Genomic DNA, 25,168 nt, shown 5'->3' on the forward strand with positions numbered 1-25,168 from the left:
ATGTATTTATAAAGTTGTCACTTGGTCCTGTCCTTTTTGATAAATATAATTTATTATTTTAATAATAATTCATTATTTTAGCCTTGCTTATCAGTAATATGGAATAAGTGAAGGGAGGAGGAAGGAAAAAGGCAACATTGTTTTGAAGACCCTTGGGTCTACCCTTTAAAGCTCTTCTGGTGCATTAGGATAAATTTAACCCTACTTTTAGGCCCATAGACATGTCTTTTTAGATAAAAGTAGTTTCCTAGTTGGTTTAAATCCCCTGCATGGTGCTTTAAATTACATTTAGGCTAGCTTATCAGTTATGTTAGTCCGGCCACTTTCATTGTACTGTCCGTTTGTATTGGTTTTGTAGCTGAACAGTTCAACAAACCTTTAGTAAAACCAAATACATCCTACGAAAGCTGATTTATTATTTTATCAGTTAATACTAAAACAATGAACTATTAAATTGCAATAAAATACATTACAATAAATATTTACCAATACAAAGTAAAACCACAAAATTAGTAAAAAATCTGAAAAGATGACGTACCTTTGGCCATTTTGGATTCAGAAGTCGTGCTTTGATGGCATCATCCAAAGCTTTTTCATATTTCTGAGTTTTCAGAAAAGCTGCAGATCTGTTGCTGTACAATATACAGTTCTGGGGATCAACTTGCAAAGTCTCGCTGTACAGCTCAATAGCCAGTTTGAAGTCTCCATTTTTACAAGCCTCATTGCTTTGGCGTACTTTCTCTATGAAATCTTCTTTACCAAGAATTGAGTTTTCAACCACCTTCCCTCCAAAGGATTTGACTGAGATGCCTAAAGGCTGTAGAAAATTAAAAATACAATTCAGATTATTATTTATTTATTGTAGTAAGACTTGATAATGGGGTTTGCTGTCTTATTGTATTTAATTTGAAATAAATAGAAATACCTATGCGGGGCAAAATAATGGGTTCATTTTATTAGTAGCATGACCAGAAAACTTAATGCACCTTGTCTCTGTTTTCTGCTACTTCATTTGACCACCAAGAGGAAAAAAAAAGTCTTCCTCCAGTAATATGGTAACATGGCACTCAGTTTGCTCAGGTACTTAGTACTAACACATAATGGCAGGTAGAGAGTCTTCAACCCTACCTAAGCTTCCACTAGACTAGGAGGTTATTCTGGGTTTTCCATCTTTGTTCCTGTGGTGAGAAGCAATGCAATTCAATACAGGACAAATGAATACATAGAGCCTAATTTTAGCTACATAAACAGTCTATAAGGATTGGAAATATCTGATAACAAGTATAAGATATGAGATATTCATATGTAAAGGTAAAAACCTAAAAGACTAAAAGAAAATACATGTAAAATACAGTGTGATAGAAGAATATTTTTTCACTTTCAATAAAATGCGGTAACAGATAGTATTACTCTAACACTGTTAACACCCTGAAAACATGTGAATGAGTATTGTGTATTATTATATACAATAATGGTAATCATTTTCCACTCAGCAATGGTAGCAAAGGTGATTTTTGCCATCCTCTTAATCATTTTGCAATCCATTTGTCCTGCAGCTGCTATAACATATTTTCTACCACCCCAGGCAGTCAAAAAGAAAAAAATAATTTATGTCAGCCCTAATAGCTAACAGTTAATATTCAACTTTCCAGGCTCTTTTACTAACGCTAAATTAAAACCAGCGCCCTTCATTAGGAAACAGGCAGCACACCAAAGGTGTATGTCATCTTTGGTTTGACATAACTACTACTTAACTTTAAATATAACCTCATAATAGCATATTTTTCTGAGCGCGAGCAAAACAAGCCAAGCCGGCAAAGCAAACTGAACTCTTGAAAAATAAAGGCTTTCATTATTTTTCCATGAATAGATATTTTGTCATCTTTGTTCCTAAAATGTCCAAACATTAACAGTTCCAATGGTAATTTTGTTGAATGGAAATGAATATACTTGTTAGCTGATGTATAAAAATTAAAGACATTGAAGAAAATTTGCAAACATCAGCAAACACGTCCCCTGTTTACTTTTCCCAGTGAATAAAAGCAGAGACCTGAATGGTGGATAAAAGCAACAGTTGCACATTTTTCTAGATTTTCCTTGTTTCAGCTTTTTATTTTTTTTTATCTGCTCCTTTGGATGGTAATGCATAGGGCCAGCATGGGGGGGGTTGTGTACAAGGAACACTTCTGTACTGGACCTCGATAAAAAAAACTTTTTTAGACATTAGAATTAGGGCCCTGAATGTTTCAGAAATTTCCAATGGCACTTCCAGGTTATACATCAATGGCAACATGCCAGAAGAAGGTTGTCTGTTAAGGTGCTTATAGAAAGGTGATGGAAGTCTCATGATTAGGCCAAATTGAAAAATAATCTTATTTCTATAGATCTATAAACAATCCCATAGACTAATATTGCTGAGAAAATAGGTAAATAGGTTTAAAACTCAATACTGAGTTTGCTGCCATTGCCCCTTTGCCCCTCTGTTGCCAAAGGTCTGTTCACAGTGGTGCATTCCAGGTAAATATGGTAACACCACGCTGCTTGTGGCTCATTAAGGCACACATTTTGCACGTAGTATGCACGTCATTTTGCAGGTGGTATGTTGAAGTTCCATTTATTTTGTATGGCATCTCAAAGCACCCAGGCAGCACTCTGCAACATGCTTGTGGACCATTCATACATTGTTGCATATTGGTTTTATAAGCAGTAAATTGGTTGCCCATTCCAAAATAATGTGCAGCTTAATATACAAACACAAAAAGATTGCCTGATAAAAATGAAATACATTACTATTGCTATCCAGTGGTATAATTTGGTCCTAAACAGAGACATTAGAACTCCCGAGCTTTTTGTAACTTTGAGTCATGTTGTTTCTATGACTAGCTTTACTATGCTGATGAATTACTCCATGCATGATAACAGAATTGTGCAATGCAACCCCTGCAACCACAAAGATATTCAGCTAGGGTTGTAGATGAAAGCACCAATATATTGAGAAGATTTTACCATTTTACATCCCATCTGATGTTTTTATAATTAGCGCATACATACATACATACTCATATTCAAATGAACACAAACAGCTGAATGTGCAAACACATTTTAAAAGTTGTAAATCCTTGACATTTGAAGTATGGCACAGAAGTTTTATTACAAGACAAAGAAATGCTTGTCATCCTCCATGATAGACAAGGAAACATCTGAAAGTATCACAAAATCATTATGCTTGGAAAGACTGGGCAACATTAATCATGTTTTGTAATCTCAGTGGAAATTTTAATGAATTAACTGAGATTATATACGCACAGAACTGATTGTACAGCTGTAGAGATAATCCTCCACACTCCATAAAAGGATTTGTTTTTGGTTATACACCTGAAGTTAAAGCTGCAAACAAATCCCAGCATTTAGGAACCTTTGCCACTAATTATTTTCATGTACTGTATTCCAGAAATGACGACTTCTAAATACTTGTGTTAACTGCATTACTGGAAATTATTATTAAATTAAAAAAATGAGGCCAAAGTGGATGCTTTCTGTATCTTAAAGTGGAACTCGCGTCAGATGCATATTAAGCGCTTGCACGCACTTAGTAATAAGTAACACTTGCTGATATGATAGATCACAGTATTCCCTTGACAAAGACTTCATCTGTTTCCCTTTCCAGCAGAGTGCAGCTACCTTTGTTTAGGCATTATCCAGGGTCACTATCTGCTTTCTTGAATATAATGCTGGCTCTAAAATGATGTGTATCACAATCCTTTTGCCTCTGCAGTTCTAGGTTGTGTTTACAAATGTCTCAAGGCAGACCTTTTACTTTGTACCTTGCTACAAAGTTACAATGTTGCAGTCTAAACACTGTAGAGATGAGACCAAGGCTAGGTACACACCTGATTTTCCTCTGAATATCCCCTCGGGGCTAGTATTAGACGAAAATTGGACATGTGTACAGCGTTCATCCCGGCAGATCCACGAACAATGAACGATCTTAATACAGGTGAAGCAGAGAGGTGCCACTCACTCATTCTTCCCCCTCTCTATAGAGCAGAATGGGGTTTGTACAGCTCTCGTTCATGCATCTTTCAGTCTTTTGTCATTGGAAATGATCGTGAAAGATCCTTCCCAACAACAAAAATCCAATGTGTGTACGTGGCCTAAGGCTATGTTCAGCTCAGCAATAAGGTTGCGGTGCAGTTAATGCTTTCTTATGCCAGTGAGCCACTGCCTCGGAGGAGACACCAAAAGTAACTTATGCCTGTGGCAGCCCCAGAGAATGAGACTGTCAATGCTGAGCAAGGTGCCAGTGCCAGGAGTCGTGCAAGATCACTCAATCCCAAGGCACGTCTGACTAGACTTCTTTCTCACTATAAGAAACTGCATTGCCGCAACACGCAGCAATTAGGGCCAGATTTTAGAATAGGCCACCCAGGCTGTGACCTGGCCACTAGAGTGCGCACTCAGGCCTTCCAACTGTGCTGTTTTGACAGGTACAGACTGTTCTATCTCTGCATCACCTGGAAGCTGCTCTATCTGCCAGAACACAAAGAGGTATGTGTGTTTTCTAAATGTCATTGTATCCTGCTTTTACAATTTATTTTTAAGATACAGTTAGGGTAAATTTAGACCTGCAGAGTGATCCTGTGCTGCTCCTCGTTCAGTCACTTGCACCACAGCACTGATATTTAATGAACTAGGTCTGCACATTTGGCAACCAGCAGTCTTTGGCACTGAACCACTCACTGACACCCCCATTTATACTCTATGAATGTCTATAATATTGTTTCATTTTCACTTTTATGAAGTACAACCATAAAATCCTTTTTCTGTATGCACTAGACAAGATGTTAAGAGATAACATTTTTTCTACTGTGTAAGCATAAGCAAGCCCCCTCTACTTTGGTGTTATAGTAAGCACAGCAATGCATGAACTGTGCTGCGGTGAGATATTCCAATACACTGTAGCTGTCATCACAATTGCACTACATCACACTACTACTATGAAGCCAGTACATATTAGTGAGTTATGATGTTCTGCAAGCCCATTAAAAATAAATAAGCTCTCTTAACAGGGTACATTTTACACATTAATGCATAAAGTGAAGGCAACTTTGTTGTTTCTGCACAAAGAAGAACTAAACATTGCCAGCGGATACTATCATATACATATTGATGCTCGTCTGAAATTATTGGTTTAATTTTTGAACTGTATGAAGCTTGTACATGAGTTTAGTGTAGATGGCCTTTTAGGAGTATTGTTCTTTGTGGTTTGGCTCAGTTTATTGCAGCACAAAGTATCCGAATAGGACCTGTTTGATTAATCCCACGAGCAGCAGTTGTTACAGCTGCATGAGCACAACCCAAGGCAGATGGAACACATATAACCTAATTAAACAGATCCCATCACTTGTCTTTATTTTTATTTATTACCAGTATCAGGAAAAAAACGAGAGGAGCAACCAACAGGGTTCAAAATAGTTAAATGCTTTGAATATTAGCTGGCATTATTAGTCTGGGGCCATACCTCAACTATCCAGTATAATGTACCCTAATGTTTGCTCAGCCCCGTAACACCTTTGCCATTTCGTTGTTAATGTATCTGTTTTGTTATTTCTGAAAAACTCAATAAAATACCTCAATAAAAATATATTTAAAAAAAGAGTATAATATGCAGATTTGTATTTGGATAGAAATAGTCATAACATTGATAATACCCTGTACTCATACAAACATCGTATGAAGTCAGCTCAAGCAGAATATCATAGCTACATCTGGGGTCATTTTAATGTACTAGGTCCCATTTACGGTCCATTTATAATGTAATGTATGTGTATACCCCAGCATACAATTATTTTTAAATGACAATAGCAATTTCTATTAGTGAAACTGAAATTTTCTAATGGATTAGCATGCCTTTGTTGAAAGGAAGAACACCATTCTAGCCTATATTTCCATGAAAGGTATGTAATTTAAATGAAACCTTTACCTATATGTGTGATATATTTTCTGCATTTTCTCTGTGCTCAAGTGACTAAATTGTTGAAAATATAAGAATGTTAAAAAAAGCCTAGCAAGTGATCCTTCGGGAAATATAATGTATGTATATTGTGCTCCTGACTCAATACAACTGTTCTGGCACAGATTGCATTTACAGTATTATCTTCCAGCTGTACCTCTTGCTCATTTCCTGCTTCAACAGAGACTAATGCTATCATTTTTATTTTGCAAGGAGGATTTTACATTTTACTCTGTAGGAAATTGGCTGGGATGCATCTTGCTAATTATTTCAGTAATGATGAATGTGGAATCAAACATCTATCTCAGTGTTTGGTGATTTAGAAAACAGACTTGCACTGAATCTGTACAGTATATGATGGCAGACATATTGGCATGTTGTATATGCTTGGTATGCTTGCTTTGTTCATTAGTTTGGCAGGACATGTATTGGGCTTTATTACTACCCTTACTGTATCTCTTTATAACCTTATAGGCAAATTACCCTTCATAAATGGTAACCTCAAACAATATGTTCCCCTGGCAGTAAATCCTATCATTGATTTTCTTACAGCATTTAGCAGAGATGCAATTGAGAAACTAAAAACTTTTATTTTACAAATTCAAAATTCTTTGAATACAAACGTATCTATATGCTTTACAATAATTCAAAATGTGTGCACACTAATAGGAAATAATAGTTTCTTATTAAAAAGTGAAAGAGCATTACATTTCCCATACAAAAAACAATTCTTCAATGCATATACCTAACAGTTTTTTACATTAATTTATATGTTTTTTTATATATATAAAGTTTCAGAAAGTCTCCAGCTAGCTAATAGTTTATATTCAGTGGTTGGCAGGAATTATTACATTAGTTAATGAATATGTTCAAATGATTTGCTACCAACAAGATTTGTCAGTCTTGTGCCAAACCACAACCAACCTGGTTCAGTACTGGACAATGATGGGACACTGAAAAGTTCATCCCTCCGTGGACACTGCTGTTTCCACTGGGTCAGTGTCAGGATATGTGCAGTGCAGGGAAACCTGTCTATTGGAAGCCCGTCAGGCTTGGGAAGACAGAACCACTAGTGGGCACTACAGCTTGCACAGCAGTGGTGTGAGCCCTGAGAAGGGCTAAGGCGTAGAGTCTAAGGTTTTCTCCAGAGCCTCCAGTGGTGAGGATGTTGTGCTGCTGATTACTGCCAGGTTGCGGTCCTTCGGCACACCAGGGAGGGCAAGAAGATACACGGTACCAAATCACCAAGCAGAAGAATTGTCAAGGAAAGCCAGGGTCGAGGCAGACAGCAAGCAAGAGAGGTCAGGTCACAAGCCTGGGGCCAAAACCAGGGATCCAGGAAACAGAGACCGGTGACACAGGGGCCACTGCGGACACAGGGAACACAGGAGACACTGGAGGTGACACAGGAATAACCACAGACAGAGAGGAACACTGGAACAGCACAAGGGCATTGGCTGGGAAACAACAGATTGGGCAACAAAGAGTTAACACAGGAGCCGAACAGGGGAAACACTGAATTAACCAACAGGTGTACAGGAACTTGCTCAGCAGAGCTAGGGGGCTGGAGACAGGTTGCATGAATGCTGAGTGCTGTGTCTGAGATAGCTAAAATGCCAGGGATGATTACAAGGCTAGTTCCTGATTGGCCAGTGGGATGGGGGAAACTGATAAAACTTGGGAGCGCAGACAGGCCCAGAGTCAGAACTGCCCACATTGCGCTTTAACGAGGAGGAGATAAGTGTGACCCTTTCTTTCCCATTCCAGTGTGCAGAGGATTACAGGACTCAGAAAACAGAAGGCGTATAACATGGCAAATTCACATACATAATTCTACTTGCAGTTAGTTAAAATTCGAGTTTAAGTTTAAGTGAACTTGTCCTTTGCCCATACAGGCTAGTTCCCACAACAATTTTCCTTCTCTTTGTTCTCTGATGCTCTGTATGTTGACAAAAGTGAGAAGAAAAGTCTGCCTGGTAGTTCCAGGTAATGTTAGAACTTCCAGAGAGCTGAAGACCCTCTCCCCTTTTTCTATGTGACCAAACAAACATTTTCCAAGCACATACTATCCTAAACCCCCCACCCCATAGTACCTGGAAGTACCAAGCATGGCAAAATAATGCAGCTGCAAAAGACAGTGTTTACTTTAGGCATTTTGGACAACAGGGGGGGAAAGAAATTACTGTTGCTGCCCCCTTGTACTTTTAGAATAAAAAATGGGGCTTTTCAACATAGATTGTACAACATATTGATCACAAGACACACTGTAAAAAAAACTCTAGGAAAGAAGACTATAGCTACGTACATAGGTCAGATGATTCTCACTCAAAACAAACTATTGTGCTCGTCACGGGAGAAATCTGAAATATGTACAGTGATTCCCCAACATTGGGGATTGATAAACAACCATTTGCAAATGACCACTGTGCACTCCTATAGCGGTAATACAGTAGGGTGCTGCTCACTCGTTCTCCACCTCCTCTCTCCATTGAACAAAATGGCGTTGTGTATATATTGCCTATTAGTTTATCTGTTACTGAAAATTATCACGAAAAAATAATTTCCAGTGACATTTCTTTGACATCTATCTGATGTTTGTACAGGGCTTAGAAGCCATTTCTTTTCTATTAGATTTGGTATGTTTCTAGAGGTGGTCACCATAATAGCATACAATCCTCTATGGGATCTGGTCTGCAAACAACATTTCCTAATAACATCTTTTCAGAGAAAACAGTCTTATCTACGTAAGTAGTTTACACAACGATATCATCAGCTTTAAAATGAACTGTTAAAACAGATTATATGCATTTGATTCCACTGAGATTCTTGCTAAATAGATACTTACATTTATCAGCTAATCTCAGTATAATAACTATACACACAAGGGATGGAGACATAAAATAGATATGAGGATTACAATGTCTTATCTCCTAAATCGATTAGATATGTGTAGCTAAAATTCTTACAAAGCGACTGATGGTAGCCTGTAATACACACTGCTGATTGCCTTTTTCTATGGTTATAAAATGTCATCTGTAGACAGACAATATCATTGTTTAGAGATAAGATACGGGCAGACAAGAATGACTTTATGAGAAGCCATTATTCTGTGTTATCAGTCATTATATAGGTACAAAGTGAATAACAGTGTGGTTACTGGTCACTGGAACAATATATAAACTTATCTGTGAACATAAGCAGTTGTTCCTTTACTGCTTATTCTGCATTGTTATTTAATTTATTGTATTTTATGCTACCCTTCAGTGCTACATGATCATTACCTAATGTTGGCAGTTTTGCAATGGTCATAATATCTATGCAACTGAAATTGATAACTCCTAGCAGGGACGCACATAAAATCAGTGGGCTGTTTTATTGCCATGGGTGTTGATTTAATAAAGGAATATAAGCTCTTTTAGTGGTGTACATACAATAAAATACAATACATAGACACATACATAGCACACAGAGCTGGATTTCGGACCAGCCCTACAGAGCTGGATTTCGGACCAGCCTACCTAAACCGTTGCCTTGAGTACCAGGGCTGTTAGGAGCAGCACCTAGCTCCCAGCAACGGGCTATGCAAAAAAAAAGTCCCATCAGCACTGTAAATGCAATGTGATCCAATGCAGGGAGTGGTTTTTTTTTCAAAGCCATCAGCGGGAATCAGACGTACATATCAGGTGAACTAATCGCTTTCCTAACAACTAAATCAAAGTTTTGGCAGTGCAGAAGAGAGGGTGATGCTCTGGTGGAGCTTAGATTTATTTGTTGAGCAGGAGATCCCTCTACTAGTGCTAGAGGTGCTCACACTGTAACTCCAAATTTTACCAGTCTGAGTTCAGGTTTGACATTACTTTACCTATCATTGACAGTTCAGGTAATGGTATTGGCTTTTGACAGTAGTTTTTATCCAATCTAGCAAAAAGACAGTTGGGGACACCTGTCCCTGGCAACTCCCTTGCTAGATTGGCTGAGCAATAACAGGAACACTCTCCCAGCTAGACAGAGCCCCTGTCAATGTGCCTACTGTTCAGCCAGTCTAGGAAGGGGGAAGCTGGAGACAACAGAGCTCTTCCCCTGCTGGATTGACTGAACAGTAAACACAATGAGCCTATTTATTAAAGCTCTGCAAGGCTGGAGAGGATACACTTTCATCAGTCAAAGCTGGGTGATCCAGCAAAACATGGAATGGATCTGGCCCAGGATTGAAAATAAGGATTTGCTACCAAATAGCAAATTACTTTTAAGAAATCTATTTCAGGTTTGCTAGATCACCCAGGTTTACTGATGAAAGTGTAGCCTTGGAGAGATTTATTACATCAGGCTCAATGACAGAAGCTCAACCCACATGGCATGTGTCCAGAGCAGTTGTGAGGGGGGGGAGGGGGGGTGAGGGTAGCTGGCCTAAGGGAGTAAAATCTATAATTCCGGACCCAGCTGCTGACTTTGCATTATTTTCCAGAATTTCATTTTAAAAGGTGCAAAAATAAACTCTCCTCCAACTAACTATGGGCACTTGGGAAGTGTATGTCAAGGGAAATATAAAGAACTGAAAGAATATTATTTCTATGAAGATATGTCTATTTGGACACAGGAATACCAACATTAATTAAAGCCATGAATGCAATACATGTTTGTATGTTTGTGAGCCTTTTTTTCTGTAAAATGCCAGTTTATCACTCCCTTAGGTATGAATAGTTATCTGTAGCATCTTTTCCCATGTGGTTTTCAATTTTTGGGCTTAGTCCCACTTAAATGTTAAGTGCACAAAATAAATTCTGTGCAGCTACATCTGCTAATATGCCAGAATATATCCTTTTTTACATATATTGCCAAATGTTAGCTCATTTGAAAATTTATTGGCACTCTTTGCAGAGGCAAAAATTGTGTCCAACTAAGTCACATTAAGAATACTTTGCTGCCATAAAAACTGGAAATGCATGAGTGAACCAAGAGCTACAAATTTGATAATAAGGTATATTTAGCATATGTAGTATATTTATATTGAAAATGCAACGCTATATTCTAAATCGATTTACCGCTAGCATACCATTTCTAAACCTCTAGTGCCTACATGCTTATGTACAATATAAACTATGGATAATATTAAAAGCCATGGGGTACCACATCATACCTTTTTGACCATGCCCAAAGCACTGCAAGAGCTGCCCTGACAATTTTAACTTATCAAAGATGAGCTCTAAATTAGAATGCCTCTTCCGCCCATATGACAATAGTTTGGCTTACCAGTATGTCACTCAGCCTTTAAGCATGGTGGCAGCAAAGCATTGGTATCATGAGTATCAGTGTACGAGTCACCCAAACATCACGCTGCTATACTTTTCTGTAATTGGTAATGAGTACTTTGGCAGTTCCTGTCAGAGTAAGGAAGTAAAGCATTGACAGTACAGAAGAATGGAGAACAAATGCCCAGATGTAAGGTATCCTGACTGGGGGAGAAAGGGTCACTATAACAGTATATTTATACATACACTTGCAAACTTTTTCCAGGGCATATGGGGTTGCAAACCTACAGCTTATCTCTACTGTTCTCCATGCTGCTCCTCTTGATCACCTCCAGGATCTGCTATACTACTTGTAATTAATAATTTCTAGAACTCCTGTATTAGCCTTTTTGACTGCCTTTAGCTCCCCTGCGCCTCTAATCTGCCTCTAACAACCCCCTGTACCTTGTCTCTTCTCTCAAAAAACCTTCCTCAAGGTAGACCAAACCAAAATATTCATTCTGCAAATTTTATGACAACATGAGGGTTGTTCCCTGAACTGGTGGATTATGGTCAGATCAGAGCATTATCCTAAAGCCATAGCAATAGTTTTAGTGTTCTCCATTTTAGTTCATTCTACCTTCAAAGGCAGGAAGGGAGTTGTCTTTATTTCACATTTCCATTGTCCCTTCTTGCTTGGTAGAATATTATACACTAATGAATACTGAAGCACCAACATAAAAAAATAACTAAACTAATAAAAAAAAAATGAAAAAATGTTTATTAAGTATGATAGGGAGAAATGCATATTAATCCTATTCTAGTACTTTTGTAGGATTACTATACATAGTTCTGCAAACTTTAGACCACACTAGGTCACATGCCTGCTGTTATATCTCTCCTAATGTTAAGGAGTTATCTTCATGTCAGATATCTTCAGAGAGAGACAAGCTAATGGTGTTAGAAAAGTAGGTGAAATAGTAATAGGTGAAACATGATTTTCTTTTTCTACTAGGGTTTATGAAGACTTCTTTCTCACATCTGCCACAATACTGACATTGAATGTCAGATAAAAATGTGTATTCAGCCGACCGTTCCTCCTATTCTTTTCAACAAAAGAATTTTATCTAATACTATCTCAGCTTAGCATAAAAACAGATTTTTGTAATGCCTCCATATATGAATATATAGTGTATATATATATATATACATATATATATATAGTGTTACATCTTGTTATATCTGTAGGATATATGAAACAAACACAGGACAAATACCCTTTTGTGTCATAAAAGTGTCAGGGAGAGTTGCAGACTTTTTTCTTTGTATGATCTATTTAGGACTACTTTTCATATAAGGAGAATCATTTTAGATGAGATCTGAACTTGCTACTGTAGGAATGGCCAATTGTTCACATCTTTTTTATCTGCCTTTATATAGTCAGCCTACTTTTGGCTTTAGTGAAATTTCACTACTATATTCATCTGAGATTTTCTTTTTCAGAAAGGTTACACCAGTTGTGGTCAACTTGAAAATTATAAAGGACCTTATTCAAGCAGCATCATTGGAGCCAGCTATGGTGTTACTGGCTTCAATAATAACCTCAAGCATTTGTCTCAGTAGAAACATTAACAGCCCAAAGAATAAGTAATAATGCATAGAATGAAAAGCCCTACCACTGGTGTCTTCATTAAAACCCTAATGCAATGGTGTTGGTGGAGACAATAATAACTCCCAGCATTGGTATTTGAGGTGGCAATATTAACCTCCAACACCTGTGTCAGTAGCTGCAATATTAAAGCTCAAGCATTGGTGTCTGTAGACACAAAGTAACCCCCTGCATTGGTGCCAGTAGACACAATATTAACCCCCATTTTGGTGTCAGCTATTACCTTAGCAACTGACTACTACTGAATCCTATTTTAAAGATTGCCAAATGGGTTTACAGCACATGCCTTAAGCAAATTTCAAATAATATTTGTTTAGCCTGTGACAAATTAAACCCAATGCATTCACCCATTGCTAGTGGTTTATGTATTTAATCTTTAAGCTGCCCATACATATGGAAAATTTCAGTCAATTTTAAGTACTTTTAAGCCACCATGAAATGCAATCACAAGAAGTTACCAGACACTAAGTAATCTACCACCCACAGAGTTCAATCAACCACCAGAAAATGGTCATTTGTCAAGGTCAAAACTGGCTAATAAATTGTATTTTTTAATATAACTCATTGAAAGATTGAACTGAAATAGAATTAAAATGGAAGGTTCTCCTTAAAATGTCCAAACTATGGCAAGCTGATATTTAAAGTGTACTGAAATATGGATGTCTTTTTTAATTAAAAATGTATTTGTATATTTTGTCTGAGATATCCCTGTCTGACATATTTCCTGTTTGCAGACTTGATGCCAGTCTACAGCCAGCATATATATCCCACACCACAAAAGGTAAAACTACAGGGGACAGTAAATTCTGAGAGATTTAACCTCTTGGTAGTAACATATGAATTGTGTTTAAGTTGAAGATTGAAATTACCAAGGTAATTAGCTAAAGTAATTACATAGTAACCAACAACACATGAGAAATCATGGACAAAAGAAAAAATCGGTATGGACGTTTGGTGCCATGGTATTGGGTTCACCAGCAGGAAACTCATGAAGGGGTATACATGTTTCTCAATAAGGATGATGCAGCAGTCTTGCCATTATCAGTGTGTATTAAGGGATTCTAACAGAATTAATACCATCAATGTAAGGTCAAGCTGCTGTAACATATACTTCCCAAGGTTGTGTTGGATGTGTTGCGTATTGTGAAATTATTTGAACAGCTTGAGGAAGCATGCCCATTCTCCTGTGTCCTCCTATTAACAAGATGTTTTTCACTAAGCAAGCTAATACTCACTAAATGCTTTTTAACACTATGCTTTCTTCCCTCTAGAGACTGCAGTGCAGTGTAAAACCCAGAATCCTAGAAAGTCAGCTCAGCAGTTTTAAAGATACTGCAACCATCATGTCTGGCACCACCAGCCAGTATGTATGTATATATACACTCTACTCTGCTTTACCTAAAACTAAATGTATTTATGCAATAATTTGAGACCATATGATATAAAGTTAGCACAAAAAAAGGCAAAAGCTTCACAGCTCCTGTAATTCAAGGATTAAAGTTGACATTAGGAATTAAAAAAAAATGCAGTTGCACAGCCTAAACCAGTGGTCTCCAACCTTTTCCAGACCCACGTACCACAAAATTTACCGGCTCTGGACTGCGCATGCAAGGGGAGCCGTGTGTCACTCAAAGCGGATGAAACATCCCTAGAGTGACATCATGGTGTCAGAACCTGGCCCACTTGCCCATGGCAGGTCCCAGTCCAGAGACACAACCTGTCCACCACCCTGAGCCTGCGATCCGTATGGAGGGCATGGTCCACGGGTCTGGCTGGTGCACGCCCCCAGAGGGGTCCTTCTCCTGGAACAAAAGCCACAAACCACCAGTTGGCGACCGCCAGCCTAAACTACTGTCCTCATCCTTACAACATAGAGAGTACTTGTTCTATAGTCCAAGACAATCTGATTCAATTTTTGCACTTTGAATTAAAAAAAACCCTTTTAGTGGTATATTTAAAATAATAAAGGCACCTTTCCCTTATTATATATAACATTATTTGAATAGCTGTAATTTTTTTTTTCTTACATTTACTGATACAGGTACAGAATTGTGGTTGGAGCAAGTGTTCCTGTGCAGCTCCTCCGCACGCACCACAACACTGGTTTCAGCAGATTTGACAGCAGGTAGCAGTGAGCGGTACTGAACCACTCACTGCCATCCCTTATTCATTTTCCATGGGGCTGCTGCATGCCCCAAGGTAGTAAATCACTGGTGAGGTGTACTGCGACCTCACTGCCAGTGTGAACGTAGCCTTTACTGATACCTGGGTCTGTATGGCTGCAGGTCTTGGGGAGTCATTGAGTGCTGTGAACACCTTGAAAGTGTCTCTAACCATGGAGCAATTATATATAAACTTAACTTGTAGGGTGGGTGAAAGGTTACTTTAGTTGGTTTGTACCTAGGGTTTGTCCCTAAAAAATATTGTTTTCCTAATAAAAAAATAATTCATTTAGGGTTCCAAGGATGCAGGAATTTTTGAAATGTGAGCGTCTTTTGGGTAACCTTTATGGGCATTTTTTCCCACCCCATTATGTAACTATTTAATTATGAATTTAAAAAAGATTGCATTCTGTCACATTTTTTGTAGTACATTTTATTTTGTATATAGTAATGTTATTTAGCCAGTATGAGCTGGATTTTGATGTGATTCTATAAAGGGGAAGCAAGTGTATTTTCTAACCATTCCCTTATAATGAGTTTGTGTTTCTAGTGTCAGAGCAGAAGAATTGTAGCTTTGCCAAACACATGGAAATCCTTGCATGCTTTCACTGCTCGCCCTAATCAGATCTTCAACAATGAAAGCCTGCCTTCGAAATGCTCATGAAAATAACATATAATTTTAGTGAGCTGAATGACCACTGTCTAGGCTGTCTTACGGCAGTATTGCTTTCCTGATTTGTGATGTCCTATGCTGTACTCATGGCTCTGTCTTTCCAGATTTATTGCATCCAGTTTGATTCTACTAGATGAATACAGTTTCATAAACAATTCATACGCAATACCTGCAGCACTGGGTCCTAGTGTTACACTAATGCAGACACAAAAAAAAAACTTTTTGGTAAAGAAATCCAGCAAATCTTTGTATTGTGAGTTTACAAATACAAATAATGAGTTTTCAAACAATTATGTGCTACAAGACCATACAAAAATGAGCTGAACCAACAGCATGCAACTGACTGAGAACAACCTATTTATTCTTTAATTCATCCAGCTTCAGTGAACTCCAAATAATATTATTGAAGGGAGTGTTTCCTTATACCTGGTTATTTTATGCTTTGTACACAAAACTTTTTGTTGCTGGAAAATAAAATGGAAATAAAATTTTCAGCAACACTAGAACACAGAGGGCTGTACACACAGCACTGTTCAGTTCAATGGAGAGAGGAGGATGAGTTGGAGTCTCCCTGCTGTGCTCTCCCTCATAGGAAATTTCAACGGTCTCGCCCGGTTGGTCGCTGAAGTATATTACTAATGACATGGGGATCCCATGTACACATGCTAGATTTTCACTTGAGATGATCGGGCATTCTGGGCAACAGTTATCAAATGTGTCTTCATAGCTTATTCTCTATGGCTCAATCTATAGTTTTAAAGTGACCGGCTACCCAACCCAAGGAACATATAGTATGTATTGTACATATACAGTATATACAAATTTGATTATATTCCTAAATAGGTATATACCTGATATAATTTTTGTAAAGTATTTCACTCTTAGGTAGCTTGTAAAGCTTTAAGCTCCTTTTCACATTCCAGAATCTCTTTAGAGCCTTTGTTTCCAGAGCTCAATAAGTTCAACAGAAATGTACACACAAAATCAAACGGATCGGAGCAGTGACATCCCTCCCATTCCCTTTCCTCCTGCACAAATCCACCAACTATGTTTTCAAGAAAGCAATTAAAAAAAAATAAGCAATAAAAGTATGAATATAAAACACAAAATGACATACAATTGACCAAAAAGTGTCATAGATTCTTTCTTTTGTTTGTTTGTTTTTTTTTCTCGTTTTGCTTTAGGTGAAATATTTTCTTTTTCCTCAACCATTAAGGAATGAAAAGATCAGGATTAAAAAAAGCCTTCAAATATTTTTAAATATTGCAAGAATGTCTACAGAATTTAGGCAGAGATGATTAAATCGATATATCGTGGCATTTCAATAATACAAGATTACAAAAAATAGGTTCTCTGCCTGGGATAGACTACTTAGGTGAGGGGGTGCACCTTGACCAAGGGTGCCTATAAGCTCCATACAGGCAAAACAAAATAAATGAAGGTTCAGACACACAATCCTATTTGTAACATACTAGCTATAAAGCTGCTATAGCTGTAAACTGCTATATATATATATATATATATATATATATATATATATATATATATATATATACATACATACAAAGTAGTTTTATTTGCCAAAAGGTTGGTATTACTGTCCAACCAGTCCTGAGATTCACATAGTTCCACCAGGCAACAGACTTGATTGGCTGCCTGTGTTGTTTCTCTGTCTACCAGTCTAATCTCTGCTGTACTGAGACTGCAAGAGGCTAAAAACAGGCTAAATTTACCTTTACACCTACAATTAATAATGCATTCATAAATAATGAGCTGTGTTTATTTGCATCTTTCATATATGCCTAGAGCTCAGAATTACCCACATTGTATCTTCAAGATCTGCAGAACAGCAATAAGCCATTGCAAATAAAGCACCAAACAATATTTGCCATAATTACAACGCTTTCCATTGAATCTAAGCTATTTGTATATTACTTTTTCCTCCCCTCAGGCTGATCCTCATTTCAGATACACAGTAAAAAGAAGACTCTCATAAAATGAAATATATTATCACTTCAGACTGGTTCCCAGGCATTTGCTTTCTGTGTGTTCTGCATTTTTTTTTCCTGCGTTAGTCATGCTACATGCAAACCGTTGTGCTACTGGCAGACTCAAGCCAAGCCAAGGCTGTGACATATTAGGGACCATTAACATTTTTTTCCACCTCCTCCATCAAAAATGACTAGAAGCTTAACCATAGCATTATCTTTGTATATGGGATTTTCGTGCAACCTATCATCTGTGTTGCTCGTGGCAGCCATGTCAGGCAATTACTCAGGAAAATGTTTCCCTGCGCCATATCGAATAGGAGGTAATGTGGAATTTATTAGACAGGGAGATGTGTTCTGTATAGGGTGAAGTATATTCAGTTTACACTCTTAAAGGGATACAACAACTAAAATATAAAGATTTACACATTTTTTATTAATAATAAATTATATTTTACCAAATTCCTATTTATCAATACATCTGCAAGTGCATAGCAGTTATCTTTATATGGCCAACACAGTATAAACTATGTTTTAAAAATATTGCAAAAACCTGGCCTAATATGGGACTCTAATAATGATGAGAGCACTGCTGTTCTCATAGGAGATTTTTTAGGTGATCAAAAAAAATGAGATAATATAGTTGTTCTATTCACAGAAGACGCAGAGCTTGAGGCTTTCAACGTAAAGATGCCATGTAAAGTGTTACTTGCCAAATCCAACATTTTAGCTATAGCTGAAACCTATCCATAGTCATTTTTAATAAACTTTGATGATAGATTTCCAAAGAACAAAACTGAGTAAACAATCACAGATTATAGGTAGTAAACAGAGATTAGTTGAATGACATAGTTACAGTGAATCATGGAATATGGGGAATGGGATCTCATCATGGATGTCTGACCGATATTTGAAGCTCAAACTGGATAAAACAGAACTCATCATCATCCCCCCCTCAAATTCCAAATCTCCCCCTGACATATTTCTAACTGTTAACAACACTGCTATTTGTCCCTCCCCTCAGGTATGTTGTCTTGGCATCACCTTTGATCTGCCCTCTCATTTACCCCCCATATTCCGAACATTTCCAGGTCCTGTCACTTTCACCTGCACAACATCTCCAAAATCTGTCTACCTGTCCGCAGAGACCACCAAACTCCTTGTACACGCTCTTATCTCCCGTCTGGACTACTGTAACCTCCTCCTCTCTGGTATTCCACTAACCCGACTCTCTCCTCTACAATCTATTATGAACGCTGCAGCCAGACTCATCCATCCTTCCCTCCGCTCCTCTTCTGCTGCATCTCTTTGTAGTTTTGTCCATTGGCTTCTATTTCACCTTAGAATCAAATTCAAGCTCCTGTGCTTGCCTGTCCTCCACAGTTATTGTCCCACTTACCTTTCTGACCTGGTAAAAAAATACTCCCCCAGCCGCTCTCTCCGCTCCTCCAATGACCTACTAATGACTGCCTCACTCATAACCTCATCACACGCACGGATACAAGACTTCTCTAGAGCTGCCCCGACTCTCTGGAATGGTCTTCCTCGTCCTATTCCGCTTGCTCCTACTTTCTGCCCATTTAAAAGAGCACTCAAAACCTATTTTTTCAAACTTGCCTACCCATCTTCCTCTGCCTTTTGAAACCATCACTACTTCCCACCACTACATATCTCCCATCCTGATGTGTGTAAATTCCCCCACCTACTAGATTGCAAGCTCTTCGGGGCAGGGTCCTCTCCTCCTGTATCACTGTCTGTATTCTTTTGTCATTTGCAACCCCTATTTATTGTACAGCGCTGCGTAATATGTTGGCACTATATAAATCCTGTTTATTATTATTATTAGTATTATTATTATTATTAATAATAATAATAATAATAATGGGAATATCAGGATTTCCAGATTTTTTTTTTCTTTTTAGAGAGAAGGAATGCTGTTTGTCTCATTGAGCAGATTTCCCTTTCACTTCTGAAAATATCAGTGTTCTCCCCAGCCCCTTTTAGCTGGGCGCACCACCCGCCACTTTTCAGTAACCACCCGGCTGTTTTTATGTGGCTACTGAAGAGTTAGGGTCACAATACAGGGGATGCCACCCACCTACAATTTCTTCCCCCTTGGCTCAAAAAAATTCCTGGGTTGAGCACTGAAATATGATAAATGTGATAGAAAATGAAGGGTAGTCCCTTGTTGGATAGTTGTCATCTAAAAAAATTATGTTCCCCTCCAATTATTGTTCTGATGACAATTGTACAATTTTTGATTTCCCTTTCTCACTTTCTGGCTTGGTGTTAATATTCATCAGGACAAATAGTGAGGTGAATTTGACTGCAGGGTACACAGAAAAAAATGAACACAGAAGGAAGTTCTACTCCTTTCTTCTGCTACAAAACTGAAAAATAAAACTAAAAAATATGTGTCTATAGATACTGTATACTAATTAAATGTATACTTCTTATTTTGTATGTCTTTGCATTTATTATTTGGTATCTTAAGGGGTAAGTGCATTATTTCTTGTTGCCTGACCCCCATCCCTGTGTTGGGTATGTTTGTAATAGGTCATACTTTCCTAATGCATCTTTTTTTTTTTTGCTCTATCTAGTGTCACACAGCCTTGTTTTACCTCTCCCCAGTTTGCAGAGCTCTCTCTGTGCATTCCTAGCCCTAGGCATCAAAGGCATACCTTTTGCAACCCATCAATTTGCTGATATGTCTCACATTGAAGTCTATTAGGTTTGAAATGTTAGGAGCTGTAGAGTTTGTGGAAAGGCTGTATGGCACTGGGCAGGCCATATAGTAAAGACCTTCATGCAGCTGCAGTAAATATAACTTAATGTAGACATGGGATGGAGAGTGTTTGCCAGGTTCCCTGCGTTGAGCAGACTTTTAGGGCACAGAGAGCTTAAAACAGCAGGGTATATATTGGAAGTATTTACAGAGGTGCTGTACAGTGCTCCAAATTAAACAAAATATGATTTTCAGGAGAAGGCTTTGAACCTCAGCTTCTACCAGACTCGAACCTGCCTACTTTCCAGTCTACAGAGCACTGTCTGCATGTTTAGATCTTTTACAGCGGACCTAAACTAAGAAGGCAAAAGTCACCAGGAGGTAGAGCTAATTGACAAAAGAGACATGCAATATCCCTTTTGTTAAAAAAAATGGTTCCTGGTGGCTTTTTTCTTTATCTCTAGAGAGCATGGTGCATGTGCAGTGTAGCGCAGAACTCAGGTTCGAATGAAATAGTCCCTAATACAGAACCACCAGGGGCGATGCAACTCCTACATATGGGAAGGAGTTACATCACCAGTCCCATCCACTGTACAAAGAGAATCTCCATTGGAGCTAGAGGAGATGTGGGGAAGAGGCAGCTTCTGAGGATTTTAAAGTTCATTCTAGAGCAGGGGTGGGCAAACTTTTTCAGTCAGGGGCCACAATATAAAATTTGAAAGAGGGGCCGGGCCGATGGGAGAGTGGGTGGGATTATGCCATCATGACGCCACTGAACGTGAAGTAATGATAGCATAACCTCGCACACTCTCCTATCACAGATCTGAGCCTGTGATGAGAGAGTGGGCGGGTTGTGTGCAGGGACACAGCCCACCCATGTCCATGAGCCGGGATACAAACAGGGGACGTGTTCCGCGGCTCTGGCTGGTGCGCCCCTCCCCCCCAGCGGGATCTTTCCCCGGACCCTGCTCTGGGTGGCACCGGCCAGAGCTGCAGAACACCCAAAGGGTCAGAGAAACAACTGTAAAAGGTTGTATACGGCCCGCGGGCTGTAGTTTGCCCATGCCTGTGCTAGAGGACATGTTCCTCTATTTGTTGTTGAAATTTCCATTGCACATCTGCATTTATTACCTTTTACTCATGTGAAGTGCAGACTATTTTTGTTAGTGAAAGCAATGTGTAGGCATGTAGGTTTGTACAATGTAAATGTGGATTTCACAAAATACTTTCTATTTCGGAATTGTAGATATCCAACAAATAAGCAGTTTGTTATAATGTTATAATAAAAAGGCAACAAGTGTTTTCAAAATATACTGCTAAAATTTTTAATTCTATGCTTGTCCCTGTCTAACAGCAACAAAACACTGGCTTTACAGTCTACTGAAAGATTGTAATATAAAAACATTTGGATATAAAAAATGAAGGAAATAACCTGACTATTATAGGAATATTAAAGGACACCCATCCAAGTGCATAGACACCTTTCTTCTATCCAATCTACATAGGAAAACTTTACTTTTCCCAGATTACTGGCACTCCTGGGAAATAAAGCAGCAGCCCTACCTAGGAGCAAATGGAGACATAATTCCAATGCAGGACAGTCCCTTATTGCACGTCCATCACATTGCTGATCCTTTCAGATCAATGAGCTAGGCTTTACACTAATGAAACTGTTAAAGCACATACAAACAATGCTGAATGTTACTGTGTTACTCATCACACAACAGCCCATTTTTCACACATGTTGGTGGAAGTGCTAATTCTTGGAAAAAGCAGTGCATTTTTTTAATAGTCGTATAGACGTAAGTAAAAAAAATTTAAGAATTTAAATGTCAAGTGAAAGAGATGTGTATGAGACATCAGCAACCTATCTTTGCCATACTGGGCACTCAGATCGGCCAAATCACAGAGCAGATGGACATGCAGCATTTCATGATTGCCCTCAGGCCTCCTTATCTGGTGGCAGCTTCATACACTTCTTTCAGCTGTGAATACAGATTTATGTGACAGAGTCAGTGTTAGCCACTTCCATTGTCTTTTTTATCAGGGGAAACAACAGTAAAATGACTACACACCCTCTGTGGTCTACTTGTTTAATACTAAATTGATGTAAGAATCTTCCATCTATTTTCACATGGCATGGTTACAATAAGGAGCCAAAAGGTGACAAAAAAATAAATATAGGAATGAAATCAGCACATCAAAAAATTGAACATGTCATGATATGTCAATAAATAAATAAGGTGTCTTATGCATTTGCCATGTACCCATTGGGCAACAGGATGGTAGAGGGGATAAAGTCAAATACCAATCATGATAGTTGATATTTGCATAACAGAGCACATGGTTATTGGGAATACATGCATATTTAGAAGATAAAGCATGCACAGACATAGCTAAGCTAAACAAGACCTCAAATTTACTTTGTGCTTTAAGGCACAAACCCTGAAGTGCAAATACTTATTCTGAGCCTATTCTAGCGATCTTTAGTTCGCTGCTGCACTACCCAGAGCTGTACACTCCTCGAAACTTTTTTTTGCTTCTTCACCTTCATGCTGTGGATGTGCACTGTAACCTCTTGTAATTAAATGGGAAAAGCCAGAACCACATAACGGAAGGACACACTGCACATGCATAGGATAAGGATGGCCCAGTAGGGACACTTTTTAGGAATTAAGGCCATGCAGATCCAGACAGGGCTACATAGTAAAGCTTTTTGGAATGGGAAAACAGGTAAGTATTTCACCAGGTGGGCTACACTTAGGGAACTGGAACATGCTTTATTGGATAAGCAAGGGTAGAGATGTTCCTAATATTAAAGGTTTTTGGAAAACCGCTTAAAGCCAATTTACAGTTGAAAGTACTTCTCTTCTCCAATAGATTTGCCTCACCAATTGTAAGCTTTTCTGGGCAGGTTCCTCTTCCCTTCCTGTGTCCCTGTCTGTATTTGTCTGTCATTTGCAACCCCTATTCAATGTATAGTGCTGCATAATATGTTGGTGCTATATAAACAGTGTTGATTAATAACAGTAATGATAATAATAATAATATAAATGATAGGAACATAACACTTTTTGAAAATGGTTAAAATACATCCTTTCAGTTTTGCTTGAAGCCTTATCACTTATTTTTTCTTGCAAAAAGAGAACATAAACTTCTATTTGTAAGTAAGCAAAGGAGAAAGATTCTGAGCTGATCATAAAAAAAACTAAATGTTTTTTCTTTTTTACCTCCCTCTAAAAAGGGTTTGACCATGTATAATTGGTTTCTACCAGCACTGACTGAACTAGAATATATGAGGGAACTGTGTTTTTCCCACAACATGTATGCATTAGGATGACAGGTAAGATAACTATATGGGCAATGCAGAGTTGGCAGACATATTGCACTTTTTTCCAGACTGTAATTCCACAGTAATACACAGCTGAAATACAAATATGAACAGTAATACTTGTTAAAAGATTTGTAAGCTACAATAGATTTGCAAGAAATAGTGATGGGACTCAATTTACAAACTTGTAACAGTCATAATGATCTTTATTTTCAGCCAAAATTGAAATCAGAATCTGACAGTGGTATGCCTGAAAATTAAGGTTGTTAGGACAATTTCTCAGCTCAAACATTATGGGCTAGTAAAATGAGTCTATGCTACTTCATTCTACTCTTCAGGTATATAATAGGAGTTACAGCAATCTTTGAGATGATGAGACGTCAGTGAACCTAAGGCAGCTGCATCTTCTACATGCTTATAAATTAAAAAAGAAATTCTTTATTACCTTTTACTGTTATAAAAATACAACATAAGAAAAGTAAAAAGCACTGATGATAGTTCATAGAGTTTTCAACAGGTCTTCTTAGTGGTCTAGATCAGTGTTTCTCAACCAAGGTTCTGCAGTACCCTAGAGGTTCCGTGACCAATGCGCAATGTATGCCTCTCAGGTCAGTTTAAGTGACACCAATGATATTTTCAGCTATCTGTAAGGATGACATTCTTCCTACTGACAAGAAATGTAGGAGACATTCTTCCCACTGATCTCCACACTAATATATTGTGGAGCTGTGGATATAGTAACTAGAGAAGGGGTTCTCTGAAGATCTGAAAGTTATTTCAAGGGTTCTCCCATGTTGAAATGAGAAACGCTGGTCTAGAGTGCCATATATGGGTCTATTTAAAAAAGCAGTGAATCAGACCTTCACTGAAGCATTCCCTGGAAGGGAATCATTTACTGCCATTGAAACACATGGACCTGGAAGATTCTGCACCAGGGAATGTTCTAGTGGCGTATAAACAGACCCCGCTGAAAACTATGTCTACTGAAAACACAGGATCCCAGCCATTTAAGAGAGCACTGCTTCAGTGGTGAGGATCATGCCACACTTCTGGTCTTCTGAAAACTGCAAATGTAATAGAAAGCCATTGTATTAGCCGCCAATTAGTAAAATATCACAATCCTACATTCACCACCTATCCCGCCAGCCATCACTATAGAGTAACACAGGTTTTCCACTTTTTTTCTGAAAGAGCAAATACCATTAAATTATTTCCCAGTGCATTAGGCTCCGCAGTACTTGTAACAGCTTGTTAAACAGTATTCTTCATTAAAAGAAGAGCGTGAGACTTCATAGTAAATGCTCGGAGAGGTCAGAATAGCTCTGTCGGAGCTCTGTGCCGGCACTTATAACAAAGACTGCTGAGTTCACAAAAATATC

The 25,168-nt window shown here is 38.2% G+C and overlaps 1 protein-coding gene across 2 annotated transcripts in view; it reads right to left on the minus strand.

The window, feature by feature from the left end:
- The window catches only part of TTC28 (tetratricopeptide repeat domain 28), a 333,992-nt gene that overhangs the window by 298,850 nt on the left and 9,974 nt on the right, over positions 1–25,168 (minus strand). For both annotated transcript variants that reach the window (XM_072415453.1, XM_072415452.1), the window contains exon 2: positions 539–817. In XM_072415453.1, coding sequence (XP_072271554.1) covers positions 539–817 — 279 coding nt within the window. The remainder of the gene's footprint in view (positions 1–538; positions 818–25,168) is intronic.

Source organism: Pyxicephalus adspersus, chromosome 6, assembly GCF_032062135.1.
Source record: "Pyxicephalus adspersus chromosome 6, UCB_Pads_2.0, whole genome shotgun sequence".
NCBI lineage: Eukaryota > Metazoa > Chordata > Amphibia > Anura > Pyxicephalidae > Pyxicephalus > Pyxicephalus adspersus.